We start from the raw sequence: 20,546 nt of genomic DNA on the forward strand, positions 1-20,546 counted from the left end.
GCAAGACAGTGGTCAGATGAGTCTACCAGGACACTCCTTGCTGAATTAATAACGTGACTCAGATTGATTTCATCAGCGAGTCCTGTTATCCCCGTCGACGTTGCTTTCCCGATTACCGATAATTAATTATCACAGGTGATTCTCGTTATGAAATAATCGTAACGAGTCACATTTTCATTTTTACTAAATGGCGGCGGTTGTGTGCCATATTCGTTTGATAATTACTGTGTTGTACCTATTAATTACATTATTCCGGCTTTAAAATTAATCAATTTATAAATTGCATGTTGATTAGTTGTGTAATAGTAGGATCCTGATTTTTATTCAATAAATCACGCCAGCCTGTAATTATTAAAGTATTCGAAATAATTGTAGTCGTTTTTATTCATTCACCATGTATTTATTATTACATCCTAGTTTACGTCACTGCAACAGTTTACTACACGATTCCTCATGAATGGTGTGATAAATACCGGGTTATTTTTAAATGTGATTTTATAAAGCCAAGCCAAACACATGAAAATTACATTAATGACTGTGTAATGTGTGTCTAAGGTCGCGTCTTTCTCGTGGAAATATTACCATTTGCATATAAGGCAGCACCTGTTGGGCAACCCACCCACAACCTTCAGCCTTCGATAAGGTTGCACCCAACCTGTTGCCTCCTCGATAATTATTATCGAAGGGAAGATGTTTGACCGGTGTCTAATTTCGCTTTAACGAGATTTTGTCGAGGATGAACCACCCCTCCAGCCCCATTGTGAACGCGCCATATCAACGTAACGCAACGTGTATCGCATAACGTATCGGATTACATTTTTCCACCCCGGTTTCGGTAGCATTCAACAGGTGGCGGTTTATTACGATATGGAATGGCACACGTAAAGTGGAAATGTAAATTACGGCAATTTCCTCGTCCCGAACTTAGGTCGGGTATCCTTAAAACGTTCAACTCTCGACTAAAACGCCACTCGATCCCTCCAATTTGAAAGACAAGCTGTCGACAATCGGGGACTTTCAAACGGAAAAACATTATCGTTGTCAATTTGTGTGTCTTTGATGTGGTTTTGAATTGTGTCAGAAATGTCCCACGAACTAATTAATCTGCAGTAGTTGAACAGAAGAGCTAATTGACTTGCTTTGTTCATGTTTCAACATCTCAGATTCGGACAATTTTCATGTGTACAATTTCAGCCGAGGTTCAACATCTGCTCGCCCAATAAATAGATAGATGGGTATTTTTGCGTTTTACGACAGCTTTTCGCTTGGGAATCGCTAACGCAAATTTATATATTAACGACAATGTTTCAGCACATAGGTATTTTCTATTTATACGACGCTTAGTGCATTGAGACATATGGCATGCGCTTTCTACACGGAATGACGGACAGTTCAGAGTGACTAGCTTTAGCTTCAGAAATTAAAACAACACTTGTGTGTACTTTCGCTATTTTGGTCATACGAGTAGGTACACCCCGATATTCCAAACATTCGCAAAAATCCACTTAGCCCACTCCTAAACGCTTGCTTCAGTTAGGTGTCCATTCCAGAGAAAAGCTTTTCTGTGATAACTTACTCATCATTTAACAGAGAAGAGTAATTACATACATTATTATTATTTCATTTCAATAAGAGTAAAACTAGATCGTCAAAAATTTGAAGACTTCACACTATGCGGTTAAAACTATTAGAACCTGAACTTTTTCACAATTGTCTACTTTTTGCTTTTATGTAAAAGTTTAAATGTCTTGCAAAATTACATATCATACGGCGTAACTGTTTTAATGATATTTTATCCGATTCCCTCTCTGATGAAGATTTTGACAGTGGGTCCTGAATTTTATGGGGTTTAGTACAAGCTTTGCTTCTGCTGCTATACTATAGTTCTTTGCGTTCAGATCTACTGAATATGGAAGCCACTCTGCAGCACTGACAAATTCGCTAAATTGTGTCCGGTACCTCTGTCTTTGTATCTTTGAGTTGGAGCACAGTCTTGTTGAAAGCACCAACACCCACCGTTGAAATTCTCAAGGAAGTAATACCTCAAAGATGAGTAAATATGTTTATTGATCTGGAGACCTTTGGTGGACGTCAATGGCGATTTGCTAACCTCATTCTGTCCTCTTGATGATTGAGCCTGTTCAATAATAAAAAGGTTTTCATTAATAAAAACATATTTTTGTTGAAATAAATCCTCTCCGACGCACTGCAATATTTGGAAGGTCTTCCATTAAATTTTCTTCTTTCTCCTAGACGCTCTTCAATGTGATATTCTTCTTAAATCGTTGTATTATCCTAAACTATTTCTCGAAGAACAAAACAATAAGAAGTAACTGTATAAACGTTTAACATTTTGAAATTGCATACTTACATTGAAGACTTTTGATTGATAGTCACCGTTTAAAAAAAGTTCTAAATTGCAGAGTAAATTTTCTCTACACTTAGAGGAGGAGAACTGATACTTTTAAAACACAACCAAGATTCTTTGTTTATCTTCAAAGCGATTTTGTACAATGAAAAACCCACAAAAGAACTGTTTAGCGCTGTTTGAAATTATATTGCAGAGATGGCAAAATACATTGCAAGTTACAAAAAATGCGATTAAAAATTAAAACACTTCAGAAGTGATTTTCCATTTTCTACAATTGTGAGTGATATCTGTGGTTCGTTTCTCATTTACGTAATTTCTACTTAACCTCAAAAAAAGAATATGGAGCAAATCCATTTAACAAGATTTAAATCAGACTGCAATCAACGTCACTGTATGCTTTCCGCCGTCTAGTAATTATTATTTTTAACGAGTTGATATAATTTTTCCACCAACGAACTACTGCAATATTAATCTTCATTTGGTGGTGGATAACAGGAGAAAAATAGAAAGGTTCCGGTGCATCCATGTCATAAAACAAACGTTGGATAAATATACAATCATGCTCGATTATAAATATTTGAATAATGCTAGAGGCATGCGTCTGATGTCTATGCTAACTATATATTTAAAGGTCTAATATCTAAAAATGGAAATATTTATCGACTAGACGGAAACCAGACAACATTAAAATAATTATTACGACAGGCTTGTCAACGACATAAAATATAAACATTGGTTTTGTCTACTTCTCATGTGCAAATTGTTGATGTTTGACAATGTGTTGAAAAGAATATGATTTGAAATGCAAAGTATGTGATTATAGAACCAAATGAGTAGTACGACACCCTAAAAATTACGTAATTTCATACATTTCTTTGTCTCTTTCGTAGATTTTATACCAACTCTGTATGATCTAACTAATTGTTGACCCGAAGTGCAACTTTTCTAACTTCGGACATCGTTTTGCAACAACTTATCTTTAAGTCTTCTCATGATGAGTCGTGCTCTCAGCAACAAAGCATCAAGTATATCTCAAAAAAAAAATATATCAAAAATGTTTCAATTAATTAGTACTCCAGTTATTAAAAAAACGTCATGTCATGCCCCGTTGTACAAACTTCACATTTGAAAAGTTGAAATTTTCAAATACTCGTCGATGCTTCAAGAGTTGCAGAAAGAGATTTTTCAGAAAAGGCAAACACGTGGCAAGTAAGCGAACTGGATTAATAATACCTACACATATGCATTTCTGAAATTTTCTGGGAGTTGAGGGTAACTATTTAGTTACTTGAAAAGGTCAAGTTTCATTTACGTATACAGAATAACTGTTTCGTCTAGTGGAAAATATAATACTTATTACTTTCATCTCCGGGAGATTTTCAGGCAATTATGCTCAACGTAGAAACAGAAATTTTTAGCAGAACAATTGAAATTTCATACACTACAGTACCTCTAATCCTATGCCGTCATTAATTTTGTTTTTAATTAATTCTTATCAAATTGTTCTCTGCAACCTCCAACTAATGTTGCTATAAAGTCCCCTATATTTACCATCAACTTTTCAAATTATGACAACAAATGTAATAGTATTAAGAGTGTAAATATTGATTTCTTTGTTTCAGGACATATTGAAATTCTTTAGTTCTATTTTGTGGTTAGTTAGGTATGAGATCTGTGATAAATATTAAGATAATATGTATAAATGTACTAATATTTTGTCCTGTAAATGGAGTTACATTCTGTTGGGCAATACATCTATTATCTATTCCCACTACTGATCCGGCAGTTAACCGGCATTCAGGATAAACTTCGTCATTACGGGTATTGCTACCAAATAACAAGCAAAATTATGTAGATAATTCTGTAACGCAATGACAACCCCAAACCTCAGTCCAACTTGATCATTAACACTCGACCGCGTGTCTACTGGGGATTATTTTATTATTGTTATTAAATTTCTATTCAAAAAAGTTTAAGGAAATTGGATATAAAGATAACCTGAAAAATAACTTTTTTCTATTATTGATTCAAAAAATTGAAATTCACGCATAGTTATCGGTGCCTGAAGTGGGTCATTTTCTAACGTGTATTTCTTTTTGCATTGTTAGTAAGATCGAAACCATAGAAACCATACAAAACAGTGTGTGAAATGCGATTTCACGCACACGACTATTTCTGTGTTTCACTTCACGCACTGTATTTTATTAGTTACCTAGCAACATGGTCACTGCATTGAAACTTCAGAGTTCCTTCAAAAATTTGAATTTTTAATTTCAATTTTTTGAATCAATTATAGAAAAAATATTGTTTATATTTCGTGCGTGAAGATGTTTTTGTGCATTCAAAGGCTTATACTGCCTCGACCTTCGTCTCGGCGTAAGAGACCTTTTCATGCACAAAAAACACTCTCTTCACGCACTTAATATAAAAATAACTATTAGTACCCACTTCAAAACTGCACTAAATCCAAAAAAAAATGTGTTACAGGAATTTTTCACGTTCAAGACTTTATGAGAAAAGCCCAGTAAAGTAATATTATTTGTGAAAGATTTTTTTCTCATACCGTGAGTTTTTTATTTTACTGAACATAGGATTCATGAATCTGTAAGTTTGGTAGCCTATTTCAAATGAATTGACTTGTCCATTTTAGAACTGAATATAACCATTTTACGTTGTATGTAAACACTAGCTGACCCGGCGAACTTCGTACCGCCTCAGAGTCAATAAATGTTGTGTTAACTTATTAGCTGAATTGAATGAAGTTTTTTATTAAGATAAAATGAATAATCAAAGTGAATTGAAATTTAATGATTTAATGCATACACAAATTTAATGTAAGGTACTATATCTTTAGAAGGTAGCGCCATTCCGCTCCACAATTTTTCGCCTCGAAATTAAAAGAGATGGCATTATCGATAAATCCCGTGAGTGTGACAAAGATAGAAGTATACACAATTTTACGGGATGTTTGTACCGAGTCAAACAGATTCTATCTTTGTCACACTCACAGGATTTATCGATAATGCCATCTCTTTTAATTTCGAGGCGAAAAATGTGGAGCGGAATGGCGCTTCCTTCTAAAATTTAATGCTAAGCACTACGCCCTCTGACGGAGATTATTGATATTCACGTCACGTGATGTGCAAATGTGATTAACGATATAGTACCTTAATTAACTCCCATGAATTTACGACAATTCATTGATGAGTACTGAAAAATTAAGTTTTTTCGGTAAATTCATTTGCAAGAAGTGAGAGTATAATGAGTAGTAGAGCAAATTGCTGTGTCTCGAGTTGTAACTAACTATGCAGTGAATTTTTTAACAATGAACCATAGGGATTGACATGGTGTAAACTTTTTTTCATGTCCGAAAAATAATTTTGAAATTAGCAATAGAAACACCATTGACGCGAAATAAAGTTTATAAGTAAACTCTGTCCACTCATAGATTGCTTGACATAAATGTTACTAAAAATGTTCACTTACGCTGTAACAAATAGATCCGGCGCGAAATTTAAAAAAATGGAAAGAGCAGCTTTACACGTGACGTTTTATTATTATTCTGCATGTTTGCACTTAGGAAAGATGAAAGAAAACTTCAGTACAGTAGGAGTAATATATTAGGTTTTATTAATATGTACAAGGTATTTCACGAGTGATAATGTGCCCGACGGAATAAAAAATGCAACCTACAGTACATTTTCGAATTTCGGGAAAAGCTGGCTATTGAAATTAAAAATTATCCAGCTTTTTTCGGAAATGGCTAAACAGAAGCAAGAGATTATTTAATATATACTCCTATTTAATGCATGAACAAAAATGACCTCTGTATCATTTTCGATGTTTGTAATGTCACTTAAAGTGTTCATAATGCTAGATTCTTGAGGCACGCACTCACTTTACAAATTTTAAAAAATCAACAAAAAATCGCAACGGAACAGATCAAAACAGCAACACGATCAAAACGAATAACTTTTAAAACCAGAGAATCGCAAAACAAAGCTCTAAAGATGAAAAATCGCAAATCTAAATGCTTAAACCACTTGACAGAACTGACAATTTCAAATTTGAAATGTCATATAATTTATTTTTCGCGTGGGTTTCAATGACCAATGAGAATCAGTGGCGCGAATGCTTCAAGATATTACCAACACAATCAATGATAATTTCTTAATATTTTAATGTTATGGTTTGGGGATTTTGTTATCTAAGGATATTTAAAAAAATGCATTCTATCAGTGGACGTAGTCAACTTTATACCATGTAAATCTCTATGATTCATTGATAAAAAAATTCACTGTATAAAAATAATCCGGAATTAACAATCACCATAAACGGATTGCATATTTTAATGAATTTGGTTGGGATCTGACGGGAAGAAAATATGGAAAATTAAATTAAAAATTGGAAAGAGAATTACTAAGCATATGCTGTTTGTTGGAAACATTTTGTAGATGAATATTTTGTTCCACTGGTTTGTTGGTTTGATAGTTTGGACGCACTGTTCATTTGTTTTTGTTTGATAGTTTCGAGGTTAGGTATGCCGCACAGCAATAAATGTTCAACCCAACCCTAAAACAGCTTCCCCCGCGACGTAGCATTACTTGGGGTAGCATTTAAATAATTACAGACAGTTGACGTACTTAAATGCATAATTAGTTAGATACAGGTGCGATACACTGAATAAGTGAATAAGCCCATTTCTAGCGTTAGCCATGACTTTGATGGTTGATATAAACGCGAGATTAAAAAAAAAACACAAACAAAATTGCAAGGGGACAAATCCGGCGAGCGGGCTCTCTACTACAAATTGCCCCTTATTGATGTGAGACTCCAGTTCTTCGTCTTGTCGCACTCCCGATTTGTCTGAAATCATGGTCTGAACCTAGTGACCCATGTAACAATTGATTTCTGGTTCGGGACACGACCCAACATTGAAGCAATTTAGGAAGGGTTGCGATCACAGAAAATCAGTTTGAAAAGTACACCTCGACGGCAAACGCAGGCTTTCCACTCTTCCAACGCATGGTGGCAGCTGACAGGGATAGGGAACAAATCTTGAAAACCACGGCTTCCGAATGAGAGCACTCCCGTCCCATTACGACCCCTACAGTCTGAATAGCGCGCATTTCAAAAAAGGAAGTTTTGTTGTCGCACCCTGTACAATGCAGAAGTAGGTGTTGTTGAACACCATTGATCACACTTGGTGTTAAAACTCAGCTGACGTTAAATCTCAATTAAGTTCAAATTGTCGATGCGCGCACAATGACAGATTGTGACAGATGACATAACCTTTCAAAATGAATTTTCTTCATAATTTTTTTTTAGTTAGTTATTCGATGTTTTAATAGTTATTCTGCTAATCGGGGCGGAGACAAATCCAACAATATAAAGATCATAAAAATCTGTCCAGCCGTTCTTGAGTTATAAATAGCGTAACTAACCCGACTTTGTTTTATATATTGGGTGATTCAAAATGATTGTGGCCAAGTATGGCAACTATGTACGAAAATTTATGTGGCAACTGTGTGGGTAGGGTAGAGTTGAAATTTCTTTGACAGTTCATAGTCGCGCAATTTTGAAAACTGTCAAATCAAATGACAACTCTACCTCATCCACACAGTTGCCACATAAATTTTCGTACATAGTTGCCATACTTGGCCACAATCATTTTGAATCACCCAATATATAGAAGAAGATGTGTATACAGTATGTCCCCGGATTGAGTTGGAAAAAAATATATTTTTGATTTTACGTAAAAACTTCAGAGGAATAAAATTTTTTGCTTCATCTGAAACCCCCAGTTCCGTTATTAAAATCTCAGTATTGATACTCTGTATTCTTACATTAACATTTTTTGTTAAAATTTGGACTTAGAATTAATTTTTATGTTATAAATTTTATTACAATTGGCCTGGTTTTTTGACAAACAAATTATTACTGTTTCAAAATGTTGTGTTTAGAACAAAGAATTCATTTAATCCAATGTTGGACCGGTTTTTGTCACATAATTACAAAATTTAATGAAAAATTTCCCAACAGTTATGCATCAGGCATGGGTATTCAGAAGCTTAAACTTCGATACAGGGTTGAATTATGTACAGAAAACGGCGCATAGTTAATAGAATAGTTTTATATTCAATTATCATTTGATTTTTTCAAAAAAAAAGGAAAATATTTTTCTGCATATTCTTTGATTTTAATGTTAAGTCTTCCTCTGTGTTGAAAAAGACTTTTTAATAACAGAAATGGGGTTTTCAAATGAAGCAAAAAATGTTATTCCTCTGAAGTTTTTGTGTAAAATCAAAAATAAAATTTTTTCCCCTCTTGTAAACTCAATCCGGGGACATACTGTATATTTATGGGATAAAAATATACAGGGTTATTCACCATAGAGTTCCCGCGAAAATTTAATGTTATGCAACACGACACACTAAAAGCTCAGATTGCTAGATACCATGTTTAACGTTTTACAAATAAGGAATCAAAGTACATACCGGGACATTTTTTTAACATTGAACATTGCCCATACTTATTCCCTATGTTCAGTTTTAAAAAACACAGGTCAATGCATGTATGTAATCACGTAACCAAGGTAACGAAAATAAGTACTTGACAGTTTAACAAAATGGTCAAGTTATTTGAAGAAGAAATACACATAATGCAGTTATTCTATGCCAATCAGAGCATTAGAAATGTGCGTGACATTTCCAGTGCAACACATGATAAACCAATTCCATCAATCGGAACAATTTTTAACATTATTTCAAATTCGGTATAGTTGGTTGCATAGCAACTCACAATGCATTGATTTGTGTTTTTTAAAATTGAACATAGGGAATAAGTATGGACTACGTCCAGAGTTAATAAAATGTCCCAGTAGTAGTTTCATTTAAAAGTCAAAATGACATTTTGTTCTCTATGTAAGGTTCTGCGCAGAAATATTGGATGAAATCAACGTTAGACAAAACGTTAGAAATAGGGCTATTTGGATATCTTTTTTCATCGATTCAATACGATAAAATCGTGTAAAACGTACGAATTTTTTTATTATGTCAAACTATAAAATGATTCTTCTTATAACCTTACATAGAGAACAAAAACGTGAAACATGGTAGGTATCTAGCAATCTGAGCTTTTGTATTTTGTGTTGCATAACATTAAATTTTTGGGTGGTAACTAGATCAACACACTACGTATAGAGGTATATTATACCGCCATCAGTGATTTTTATGTCTATCCTTGTCGCACAATCTACTCAAACTGGCGATAAAAAAAAAACACAATCTAAAAATGATTTGACGTAATTTGACAAAAACTAGTGTCATTATTCTGCTGCATATTTAATAATCCTCGTTCAAGATTCATCTAACTTATTATTTCGTTACAGTTTTCGTTTATGTTTAAGTATGTATTGCCATTTATTTCTTTGTTCTCGTTACATCTTTTAACTTGGTTCAGTTACTTACGTTTATTTTAATACTTTAACATGGTCAGTAACAAGTGTTGTGTTAGCGGCTGTTCAAGTTCTAGACAAAATGGATTTAAACAAGTAATTTAATATTAGGAGTCAAAAACAGAGTACGGAGGGAACAGTGGCTAAAAAAATTGAGACTGTCTGTGAGTTCATGCTCCAACCGTGAACTACAAATCTGCTGTGTAAGTATCTACATAGAAGTACGGGAATGAGAAGAGCAGTTCAAAATATATTTTGATATTGTATTTTTAAACGATTAAAAATTTGGTAACTTGTTTGGGTTTTATTAGTGGTGTTTTTGTAAATTTTAATTAAAAAGATATCTGCAACCAGTAAAACATCAGTTAAAAAATTTTGATTAATAATGGGCGACATAACCTAACATATTTTTGACATTGTAGTAATGCCATTATTTCATTAAAAAAATCCCCAAAACTATTGTCTTCCTTATTTCACTTGTGAAATTTGCATTTGATATCTTTATCTTACAATCCACTCTCGCGAGGAATGGAATGGCGGTACCTCTATACGTAGTGTGTTGATCTAGTACCTTAGTACTCTACGGTGAATAACCCTGTACTCCATTCGCCGATAGATTTTAGGTTTTTTTACAGACACGGAAGACACGCTACGCAATAAAAAGTAGAACATCGCTTAAGCACAATAGGTATAGCCTAAGGGAGTCCGTTTCGGCTCAGGAACGCGAGGGTTGCGGGTTCGATTCCGACCCAAGGCGAAAAAAAAGGCTATACATATTCTATCTCGTGATTCGGAAGTCACGTTAAGCCATTGGTCCCGGTCTATTGAATTGGTCATCACGCCCCTCATAGATTTGTAAACCAGTCCTAGACTGTGTAACAACATATTGGAAGAATCAATAATTTCAACAACAATTTATAGCCATTAAAAACGCGTATGCTCAAAATTTGTTCAGATAAACAGCTGTCAATTCAACAAGTAAAGAACACGTCACAAGGATTATTTTATTACAAGTGGCGCACATTGTTATCGAGGGCCACCAATGGTATACTGAAGAACTTGAAAAAATTAACGTGGAATCTTTGGTATTTTTTATTGGATGACTTAACCCGACAATCATTTATAGATACCCTGTATATTATTATTACATATACCTATCATAATTATAGTATAATTTTCTTATCTCGCAAACTAATTTCAGTTCTTGTAATAAAACTCAATTTTCGACGAGTCAACAACTAAAATATTCAAATTAAGTTGTAACATGTAATGATTTTTCGTCAAAATTTTGGACCTATTATTTCAAGTGTCGGTCATTCTGAATAAAAATATAAATTAACTGTAACATTTTCGGATTCATTTCCGGTGTAGGTAGCGTTTCCAAATCAAAATATTGTCAGCGCATTGTTGACAATACCGTGTTTCTCCTGTGAATATAATGAAAAACTGCAGTGGCTGTCACGAGTGAAATGTATATTCGGAAAAATAGCAAATAGACAGCCAGCTTGAAACAAAAATTGTACATTTTTTCCAGCCGTAACGCAACTTCAATTTTTAACCTTAGGTCGTTTCAATTACATGTTTTTAAAAACCGTACGAACGACTATCAAAAGCATCGAACTAAACGCTTTTATTTGTTTTCCAACGGTCGAATAAGTTTCACATTCTGCAACAGTTACAACGTGAAACCTGATTAATTTGTCAAATACGAATGCACTGGTTGTTCACGGCGCCATAAAAGGACTTTACAATATTTTGCTTAATGTCGCTGAACAAGTAACGACAAGAAACGCGTTTCATGTTTTTGTTGACAATCCTTGTTATTTGTCCTTACAAATGACAATAATTAAAATTATAGAACAATTAAAACAAGAAAACAGTAGAACATTATCCACACAATTAGCCACACCGAACCGGAATAATTTTCGAGAAGTTGGGGAAAACCTTTCGAAACTCCCATAAATATTTGAAAGTTGAAAGTGTGCTTTGTCTCTTTTCAAAACATTTAAAATGGAACTTAGAACGGCTGAAAAGCTACTTCAGAATTCAGACAATGTTAACAGTGAGGACTGAAATGACGAAGAATATTAAATTTGAATCGGTACATGATTAAGACGAAATTAAAAGCTTTTCGGAAACTTGATCAAGTTAAATTTATGTCTGCGAAAAATTAGTGGATTTCACCGCAACTCCCGGAAAACTTGAAGATGTTATTTTTCCGTTCGACATTTGCATAATCAAATCGTATTTAAGAACGGTCCGTGACATAATCATTAATAATAGTTTTTAAAAAATTATTACTCATGCAGGATTCGAAACGAGGTTAAATGCGTTCCTGTCAACTAAAATTAAGTTTTATGGGAACATGTGTTCGTTGTTAGGAAGAGATCGTTTTCCAGTTATTAATTCTGGATATTTTATAGATCACACTTTGCCCCCGTACAAGCACAGGCAAATTAATCCCGTTCGAAGAAATTGTTTTGGTGGAGCGCTCTTCAAATTTACCACACGATTCGAAATTTTCAAATCGACTTCGGTGAATGCTTTATGTTATCCCGGAGTACCTACAGTAAGATGACTACAAAAGGCAAACAGCTATATCGCGTTACTAGATGCAATATCACGGCAAATTCTGCTGGAGTAGGTCTTTGTGATATCCTACACCGCCCCACGTGAAGAGGCGGAATATTCGACAATGGCGGAGTCCCCGATCCGACAAGAGCCCCCTGAAAATTGATTTCGATTCGGTTTAGAATATCAGAAATTTACCTGCGCCGATCGGGTCCTTTTTTCCGAAAAGGCGCCTTTATCGCGAATTAACAGAAATCAAATCGAATTAATAATACCGCTGGAAGTCGGTCGTTATTAACTATAATAAATTTCAATTACTGCAGCTAATCGCCGCTTTTCACGCCAAGCATTCCGCCAAGAAAGCACGTATTGTGAATTCAATTCATCAAGAATACTTTCATGTATATTACGCTAATAAATAGAGCCGAGCTTCCGGAGTATAACTCCGTGCTAGGCACAGGTCGAATTAGGCCAGTGGCGGCACAAAACCCTCCCTCTTTAATAACATTAAATTGTTTGTTGCAGAGTCCCAGTGCAGAGGCGACCAGTTCTCTTGTAACGATGGCCAATGCATCCAAGTCCAGCAGCGCTGCGATGGTCGACCGGACTGCCGAAACGGCCAAGACGAATACAACTGCACCGGTATGTCTCATCGTTGCACTTTTTCGAGAATGATTTGCACTGTGCATGCACTGAGCTTCTCGAATGCACAAAAGCTTCGTAATGAGTGTGCTTTGAAGCATCTTAATCGATTTGCAGAGACTTGTGATTTATAGCATGATGCACACACACAGATTACAGCTTACAGATTTTGTCGTCGAAAGTGTGTTTTGTCGAGTTAGTGTAGCTTTTTGATTGTACCTTTCAATAACGCGCAGGAATACTTCGACAGCTACATTTTCTTGCTTCAATTAAACACAACAAACAAACTTGTGACAGTTAACATAAATTTGCATGTTCACACAACACAGCGCCGTGCGGTGATGACGAATTCACATGTCAGGACCGAACTTGTATCCCCCTAACATCAAAGTGCGATTCAAAATACGATTGTCAGGATTTGTCCGACGAGCGAAATTGTCGTAAGTGTTAACAAGACCCACTTCCCTTCGTCTATCTTGTCTTATAACTTCGAATAACGACTCCATTGGTTTCGCCCTTTCTGTCTCATCTTACAACACCCAACCACCCCCCAAAAACGACTCTACCACTGACCCAACAACATCTGTAATCAAGCCCCAAGTGTTCTGTCATCGTTGTTTGCTTTAGGATGCAATTATTAATCCAAACCAGCCAGGTGAAAGTTGCCTCCAAAAATAAACACATCAAACATACTGACCCTTATCTCGTCTACTTTAATCGTTCCTTGTTCCGTTCATTAAACCACTTTCAAAGGACCTCTGATTTTTGGTGTCGTAAATAACACTTCACATCCGACTAATACTCAAAAGTTCCGAACAGTCGTACAATTGTATTTGTTTCCAGCCTGCAAACCCACGGATTTCAAATGTGCGAACGGTGTTTGTATCCCTCGCAACCAAAGATGCAATGGAATTCATAATTGCCAAGATAGATCTGACGAAATTGGATGCCCTAGTAGCCCTAGTACGCACCTCTTTGTATATTTTTTGAACTAGTAGCAACTGATAAAGCTCAAAGTGTAGAGGAAGGGTGGCGGTAGTAGTGGTGACGGTGAGGGTCTGCATGACATGTCAGTTCTGATTTGTCATGCCGACTCCCAAAGTAGAGTTTGCATGGTCCTCGTAGAACCCCAACAGTAGCGCGTTGGCTTTGGACTGTACGACTGTGTAGGCTTGGTTTGACTTCATCACAAAGTCCGGCCAAGAAACGATACTTTGCCTGGCACTGTTCTAATTCATTCAAATTTAGGGCCAGGAATTCCCGATTTCCAAACAGTTTGTACGCCGGATGAGTTTAAATGTAGGGACGGTACTTGCGTGAGCTTATCGAAACGATGCGATGGAATAAGCGACTGTCTCCAATCAGAGGATGAGGAGTCCTGCGGTTAGTTTTCAAAATTTTCGGGTCATGTGTTGGTTCACTCAAAAATGTCTAGTTTTCAATTTGGTAAGCAGCACATGACCTACCGACCAGAACACCCTCGTGGGCTTTATCTTGCTAATGCTTGTTCATGCCACAGCTTTATGCAATGCAGACCAATTCAAATGCACAAATGGTGGTTGTATTGATGCGAGGAAAAAGTGTGACAAAATTTACGATTGTCCGGATGGTAGTGATGAACATACTTGTAACGGTAAGGACACACTTCTCGATTTTCCTGTTTCACTTTCGTCAGTTTCTTTTCCGACTTGAGATGTCTTCTCTGTATTTGCGCCGTCTTTTGTTCTCCTTGTCTTGTCTCTGATCTACTCCCGTCTGGCTTTTGTCTTTGATAATAATTAGTCATAGCGTAGTCACATTGTAGGAGATCCAACTGTATTGGTGTTTTTAATTTAATATTGTTGTTATTACGATATTATTTTAGTTGTAAGTGTTTTAGATATAGACACACTCCACACAATTAAACACATTCTAATCACTTATGCATGTTTTTGGTAATTGGATGGGGCATGTAGGAAAAACACTGAGTTGTATGCCAAACACTACGATGTGCCGCGACAAGCGCAGGTGCATTAAAAAAAGTAGCTATTGTGATGGAATACGAGATTGTGAAGATAATAGCGATGAAAAATTTTGTTCGGCCCCTTCACAAATTGTAATAAAAGGTAAAAGGTTCATTCACACGGTTAAACCAGTGTGACTGACAAATAATTGGGATCTTTCACTTTTGGCAAAAATTTTCCATTTATGTTTTTCTATTACAATAAGTCTACTACAATACATTGTGCACTTAACACAAACTAGTCTCTTGTGCTAACCACGTAACTTGATGCACACTAACCCTGAGCACCATTTCGTGGCTGTCCGGAAATTGTCGATGTTTTGTCGGTAATTGGTAGAATCGGCGTCTCTTTGGAAGGAACGGTGACATGGACGAATTTGACTAACAGCACGATGAATGTCGAATAGAATGCAACAAAAACTCACTCCCCAGTCATTTATTTAGGTTTGCCGAGCAGTTCTTGCGCCGAAAATGAGTTTCCGTGTGCCGCCGGTTTTTGTATCATGGGCTACAAAAAATGTAACGGTATAAAAGACTGCCCTAGTGGCAACGACGAAGACAATTGCCAACCCACAATACCGCCCGGTATGTTACACACCACCTTATTTATTAAGTTGCTTGCTGCATTTTGTAGTTGCATTTTAACATTGTCTTAATGATGAATCTCCAGTTCTTTAACCAAATGTTTTGTTTATGCTTTTGCTTTCGATGTGACAGAACCATCATGTGCTTCAAGCGAGTTTCGTTGCAAGGATGGCCGCTGTATCGATATTAGGTTCCGATGCGACAGCGTACCAGACTGTTCTGATAATACCGACGAGATTAATTGTTACTATAACGGTGGTGGGTATAGCTCAATTTGTTTTGATAATAATAATAGACTAGCGGTAGACCGTAAAGCACACACGACTTTGCCGAGACCATTTAGCTTTGTTTAGTTGAGATAATCACTTCTTGATGTTAAAACCCTATTACCACACGACCTCAAACGATCCCAAAAAGTCTTCAGGCTCACGATGTGACTAACCACAATGTACACAGAACTGACTTTTTGGTAATTGAGCCTGTACTGACTTTTCTTCACTTCGATGACAAGTTTTTAACACAATATCCATTTAGCATGCACCGAAGATGAAGTTCAATGCGACGACGGGACTTGCAAACTTGGGAAAAGATGCAACGGTTTGGCCGAGTGTGCCGATGGCTCTGATGAGCAAGGATGTAGTTTTTGCACCCCCGATCAGTTCCCTTGTACAGGAGGGGGCTGTATCGAGGAGCATTTACGCTGTGACGGTACCACTCATTGTTCTGACGGCTCCGACGAGCAAAATTGCGGTATGTCGTCTTGCTTGACGTTTGATGTTTGTATGGCGGAACTATTGACGCTATCCGTTGGTTAAATTAACTCTTCAACCAATCAGGTCACTGTCAATAGTGCAGTCTCTTTCTAGATGTTGTCTTGAACTTTCCCTAGTTCTCTTTCTCTGGTTAGACATTTCTGTTTTAATTTTTCACGTGTATGGATTAACAATCTGTGGTAGAACGTAGTCGAAGAACGCACTAAAGTCTGTACTACAATTATTTGGTTTGCGTTTAGTTTACGAGTGTCCAGAAGATCAGTTTCGGTGTGGTACCGGAGTATGCCTAGACATCAGGCGCCGTTGCGATGGACGTCCTGATTGTCCGGATCAGTCCGATGAACAAGACTGTCCCAGACCAGAATCACCCCGTATGTCGTAGAGCTGGTCCTCTGTAGTTCATCTAGATTTATCCACTGTAACATACATTAACTTAAACTAATTCTGCAACTGTAACACGTCTATAGATAGAAGCGTTAACCTTAACCTTAACCCTAACAATTTTTCGCCTAACTCGGAAACGTAAATCTAGGTATCCAATAAAACAAAACGCAAAACCAGCAACTATTTAAATATGCCTTGATATTTAGTTCAGCCAACTGCAATGCAACGGTCATAAATTAAAAATAATATTTATTGGATACCTACCATTACATTCAGTCAAGGCTGTTCTCTAACGACTGAAACTTCAAACCTACAGCATGGAAAAGGATGAATTATCCATAAAATACAACATTTTCTTCAGTCTTTATTCAATAACCTTGGTTCTGTTATCCCTGGCACTAGATTTTAATTACCGAGACTTGTAGAACTTTGTCTTCTGTTGTAGGTAACTCTCTATCTAGTTGTGCTTCACTGTGTACCAAACCGTTACTAACTTTTCTTTCGTTGTGGTTTAGAATGCTCCAGCACACAATTCAACTGCGGAGACTCGTGCATCGAAATGTCATTTCGTTGCGACGGCTTCCACGACTGCAGAAATGGTCTAGACGAAGAAGGATGCGGTGAGTTCTAGCAGAAATTCTGCGGAGATTGCTGAAACAGTCTCTTCCGCAGAGCCGAATACGTGCGGAGACGACGAGTTCGCCTGCAAGGACGGCAGATGTATCTCAAACGATGATCTGTGCAACGGCAGATCTGACTGCAGCGACGGCAGTGACGAATTCGACTGTCCACCCATCGATTTGAACCGGTGCACTGTCAACGAGTTCCGGTGCGATAACGGGGAGTGCATACCCAGCTACCTTCAGTGCAACGGGGTGGGCGAGTGCACAGACGCATCGGACGAAAGAGGATGTCGTAAGTTTGTTTTGATTTTTCAGTTGTGATTTCTTCCTTTCGAAACTATTTTTTACCTCAAACAAATCTGTTTTCTGGCCTTTTGGCCAGGGACATGCCACGAGCCTGACTGGTTCCAGTGTTCGGACGGGGCCTGTGTTGACGTCGCCCTCCGCTGCGATAACTTCTACGACTGCCGGGACTTTTCAGATGAACAAAACTGCTTTGGTTAGAACTCTGTCCATGTTTCTTACTATTTCTGTTGACGTTTTTTAGGTGTATTTGGTGTCAGATTATTACTAGGGTTCTGTAGCAGTATTAAACGCAGTCATAGAGTAATAAAGTAGGATACTGTGTGTTTTGTAGGTATATTTTATCAAACTTAGAAATATAGATCGGTGTTGAATTTTATTCGATTTTGACCCAGTTTAGCAGTTGATCCCTATAGGCTACAGATTCTCATATTTAGTCTAACAATTGAGCGCATGATTGTTTCCCCACCTCTCGCTTTTCGATATTTTCAGTTCTTTCAGTTTTTCTTTTTTCTTTCGAAAATGTCACTGTTGCTCAGGCTTAGTTTTCAAACCTCAAATTGTTCCCACGTCCAAGCAGTCAGCAGGTCATCGGCCCCAGCAGAACAAATCTGATGACGATGTTTTAACTTACTTGGTTTCATATATTTTACCTTATTTGTGCACGATTTGATTTTTGACCAGTGCAATTTGATGGATACCACGAAAGTACGGACTTCATCTAAACTAGGCAAAAATGAATAGGGAATTCCACAATTTTTCTTGGAAAGTAAAATAATTGCCCTAATCCTCCCACGTACCCACGTATTCTTAAACACTAGATAAATTTAAAATGTTACAGGTACTTGAAACATTACATTTAATGTGTATATATTTATATTTTTAACACGTTTCACTACAAATTTTAAACTGCATTTATAAAAAATTCAAAAATGGAAAAATTCCCTATTCATTTTTGCCTAGTTTCATTCAATGCTGAAGAGACAAAACAGACAAATTAAAATAATAAAGTATAATAAATAAGTTAATTTGTGCATAATTGGAAATCACGAAGGGAAAAATTAATCTCACAAATGTATTTAAAAGGTTGGGAACTGCTTTGCAGCACCATCAGTTGGAGACTCCACGGATTAGCAAACCGAAGACCTATAGTATAGGCGGTTGCGCGCGCCATTAACGAAATCCTGCAACGAAATGCGACTTCCCTATTGGTTAGTGGAATAAAGTAACCAATAGGGAGGTCGCATTTCATTGCAGGATTCTGTAAATGGCACGCGCAACCGCCCACCAGGAAAAATATCACCTTTCCTATAGAAGGAGACCCAGAACATATCTCTGGGGAGGGTACAATTTGCGAAGACAAATTATATACCTCATAACTTTGTGCAGAAAGTGAAAGCACTTTGCAAAGTTCTCTTTAGTGATAAATTAATTATTAGAGAAAGTGGAAAAACTAGTACACCATTATTTATTATAATTAAAAGGGAAAAACGTAGACCACAGTGACAATATATTGTGGGAAAGTCTATATTGATCAATATACGACGTTAGAAGTACTACAAAGTCCTATTCTGGGTCATGTCCTTTTTATTGACGCAACCAAAACCCTAACATACTGTTTTTATATCGTGACAGGCAAAGAAAATCTAAAAATAGAAGCATTAATCCCCGATTTTTTTCGATTATTTCCTAATTATGAACTAATCAGTCTGGCAGCGATAGTGAGCAGACGTCTTTAGTAAAAAAATGCAAAAATTACTAACGTAAACAGCGACGAGTGAGCAAGAGGTGATAAGCACAACGCAGCGGGCAAGAAAGAGAGGGCATACCGAAATCGCCGAAAGTAAGGGAAGAAAGCAACAAGATAGAAAGTGAAGAGGGTAGGACGTCTGAAGAACACGAACCCATTCAGAAAGAGTTCCAGAACGGGAAGATGCCCAAGTAGACGCGAAGAAGGAAATAAAAGCAAGGAAATGGATAAGGAAATGAAAACCATGATGAGAGGATACGGCGGGAATAAGAGAGGGAGAACAAAGTACTAAGAAAAGAGAAAAGAGAAGGGGGAGCTAAGGAGTGAGAGAGGAGATGAGAAGAAGAAAAGAAAAATGGCAGGCAGAGGAGGGAGATTGGTTGAAAAGGATGAAAACTATAGAGGAAAGGATGGAACAAATAGAAAAGAAGGAGAAGAAAAATAATGTTACATATAATAACCGGAATAGGGGAAATCGGAGCAAATATACAGGGGGTGGAAGAATGTTTAGAAAGGGAGATGGGGGTGAAGTGAACGTAAAGGAAGCCTTTAAAATAAATAAAGATACGCTGATGCTGGCAAAAATAGAAACTTGGGAGCAGAAGAAGACTATTATGCTAAATAAGAGTAAGTTGAAGGACAGAAAAGGTGAGAGGATGTATATAGATGACGATTTGGCAAACGAAGAAAGGAAAACAGAAAAGAGTTAAAAGAGGTGGCTAAAGAAAAGATAGCGGAAAAAGGGTGAAAATAGGATACAGGAAGATACGGGTAAACGGGGAATGGTTTATATGGGATGAGACTGATGAGAGAGAGGAGAAACTGAAGAAATTTTTTTAGAATGAGAGAATGAATAAAAAGATAGATGGACAAAAAAAAAATGGAAACCGGAAAAGAAGCACAAAGAGTAAAGTCGCCACCGAAAAAGTACAAATGGCAAGGTCAAGGGGCAAAAAGAGAAAAGAAAAAGGGAAGATCTGCCGGGGGAATAATAACAGGGGTGAAATTGGAGATTAAATAAAAGCGACCAGAAAAGGGAGAAGAAGAAGGAGGCATGGAAAGAAAAGTTAATATAGGCAATAAATG

General features: G+C 36.7%; 1 protein-coding gene across 23 annotated transcripts in view; it reads left to right on the forward strand.

Annotated features, from left to right (window-relative positions):
* trol (terribly reduced optic lobes) overlaps window positions 1-20,546 on the forward strand; it is a 306,854-nt gene that overhangs the window by 259,273 nt on the left and 27,035 nt on the right. For 5 of the 23 annotated variants that reach the window (XM_069047440.1, XM_069047443.1, XM_069047444.1 and 2 more), the window contains 11 exons: window positions 12,924-13,040; window positions 13,370-13,480; window positions 13,884-14,003; window positions 14,289-14,423; window positions 14,560-14,673; window positions 15,487-15,627; window positions 15,760-15,885; window positions 16,162-16,377; window positions 16,640-16,771; window positions 17,300-17,404; window positions 17,457-17,699. In XM_069047440.1, coding sequence (XP_068903541.1) covers window positions 12,924-13,040; window positions 13,370-13,480; window positions 13,884-14,003; window positions 14,289-14,423; window positions 14,560-14,673; window positions 15,487-15,627; window positions 15,760-15,885; window positions 16,162-16,377; window positions 16,640-16,771; window positions 17,300-17,404; window positions 17,457-17,699 — 1,560 coding nt within the window. Of the gene's footprint in view, window positions 1-12,923; window positions 13,041-13,369; window positions 13,481-13,883; window positions 14,004-14,288; window positions 14,424-14,559; window positions 14,674-14,995; window positions 15,146-15,486; window positions 15,628-15,759; window positions 15,886-16,161; window positions 16,378-16,639; window positions 16,772-17,299; window positions 17,405-17,456; window positions 17,700-20,546 lie in introns of all 23 variants that reach the window. The other 18 variants (XM_069047448.1, XM_069047461.1, XM_069047452.1 and 15 more) reach the window with 15 other exon arrangements.

The sequence above is a fragment of the Tenebrio molitor genome, chromosome 5 (assembly GCF_963966145.1).
Source record: "Tenebrio molitor chromosome 5, icTenMoli1.1, whole genome shotgun sequence".
Classification (NCBI taxonomy): Eukaryota; Metazoa; Arthropoda; class Insecta; order Coleoptera; family Tenebrionidae; genus Tenebrio; species Tenebrio molitor.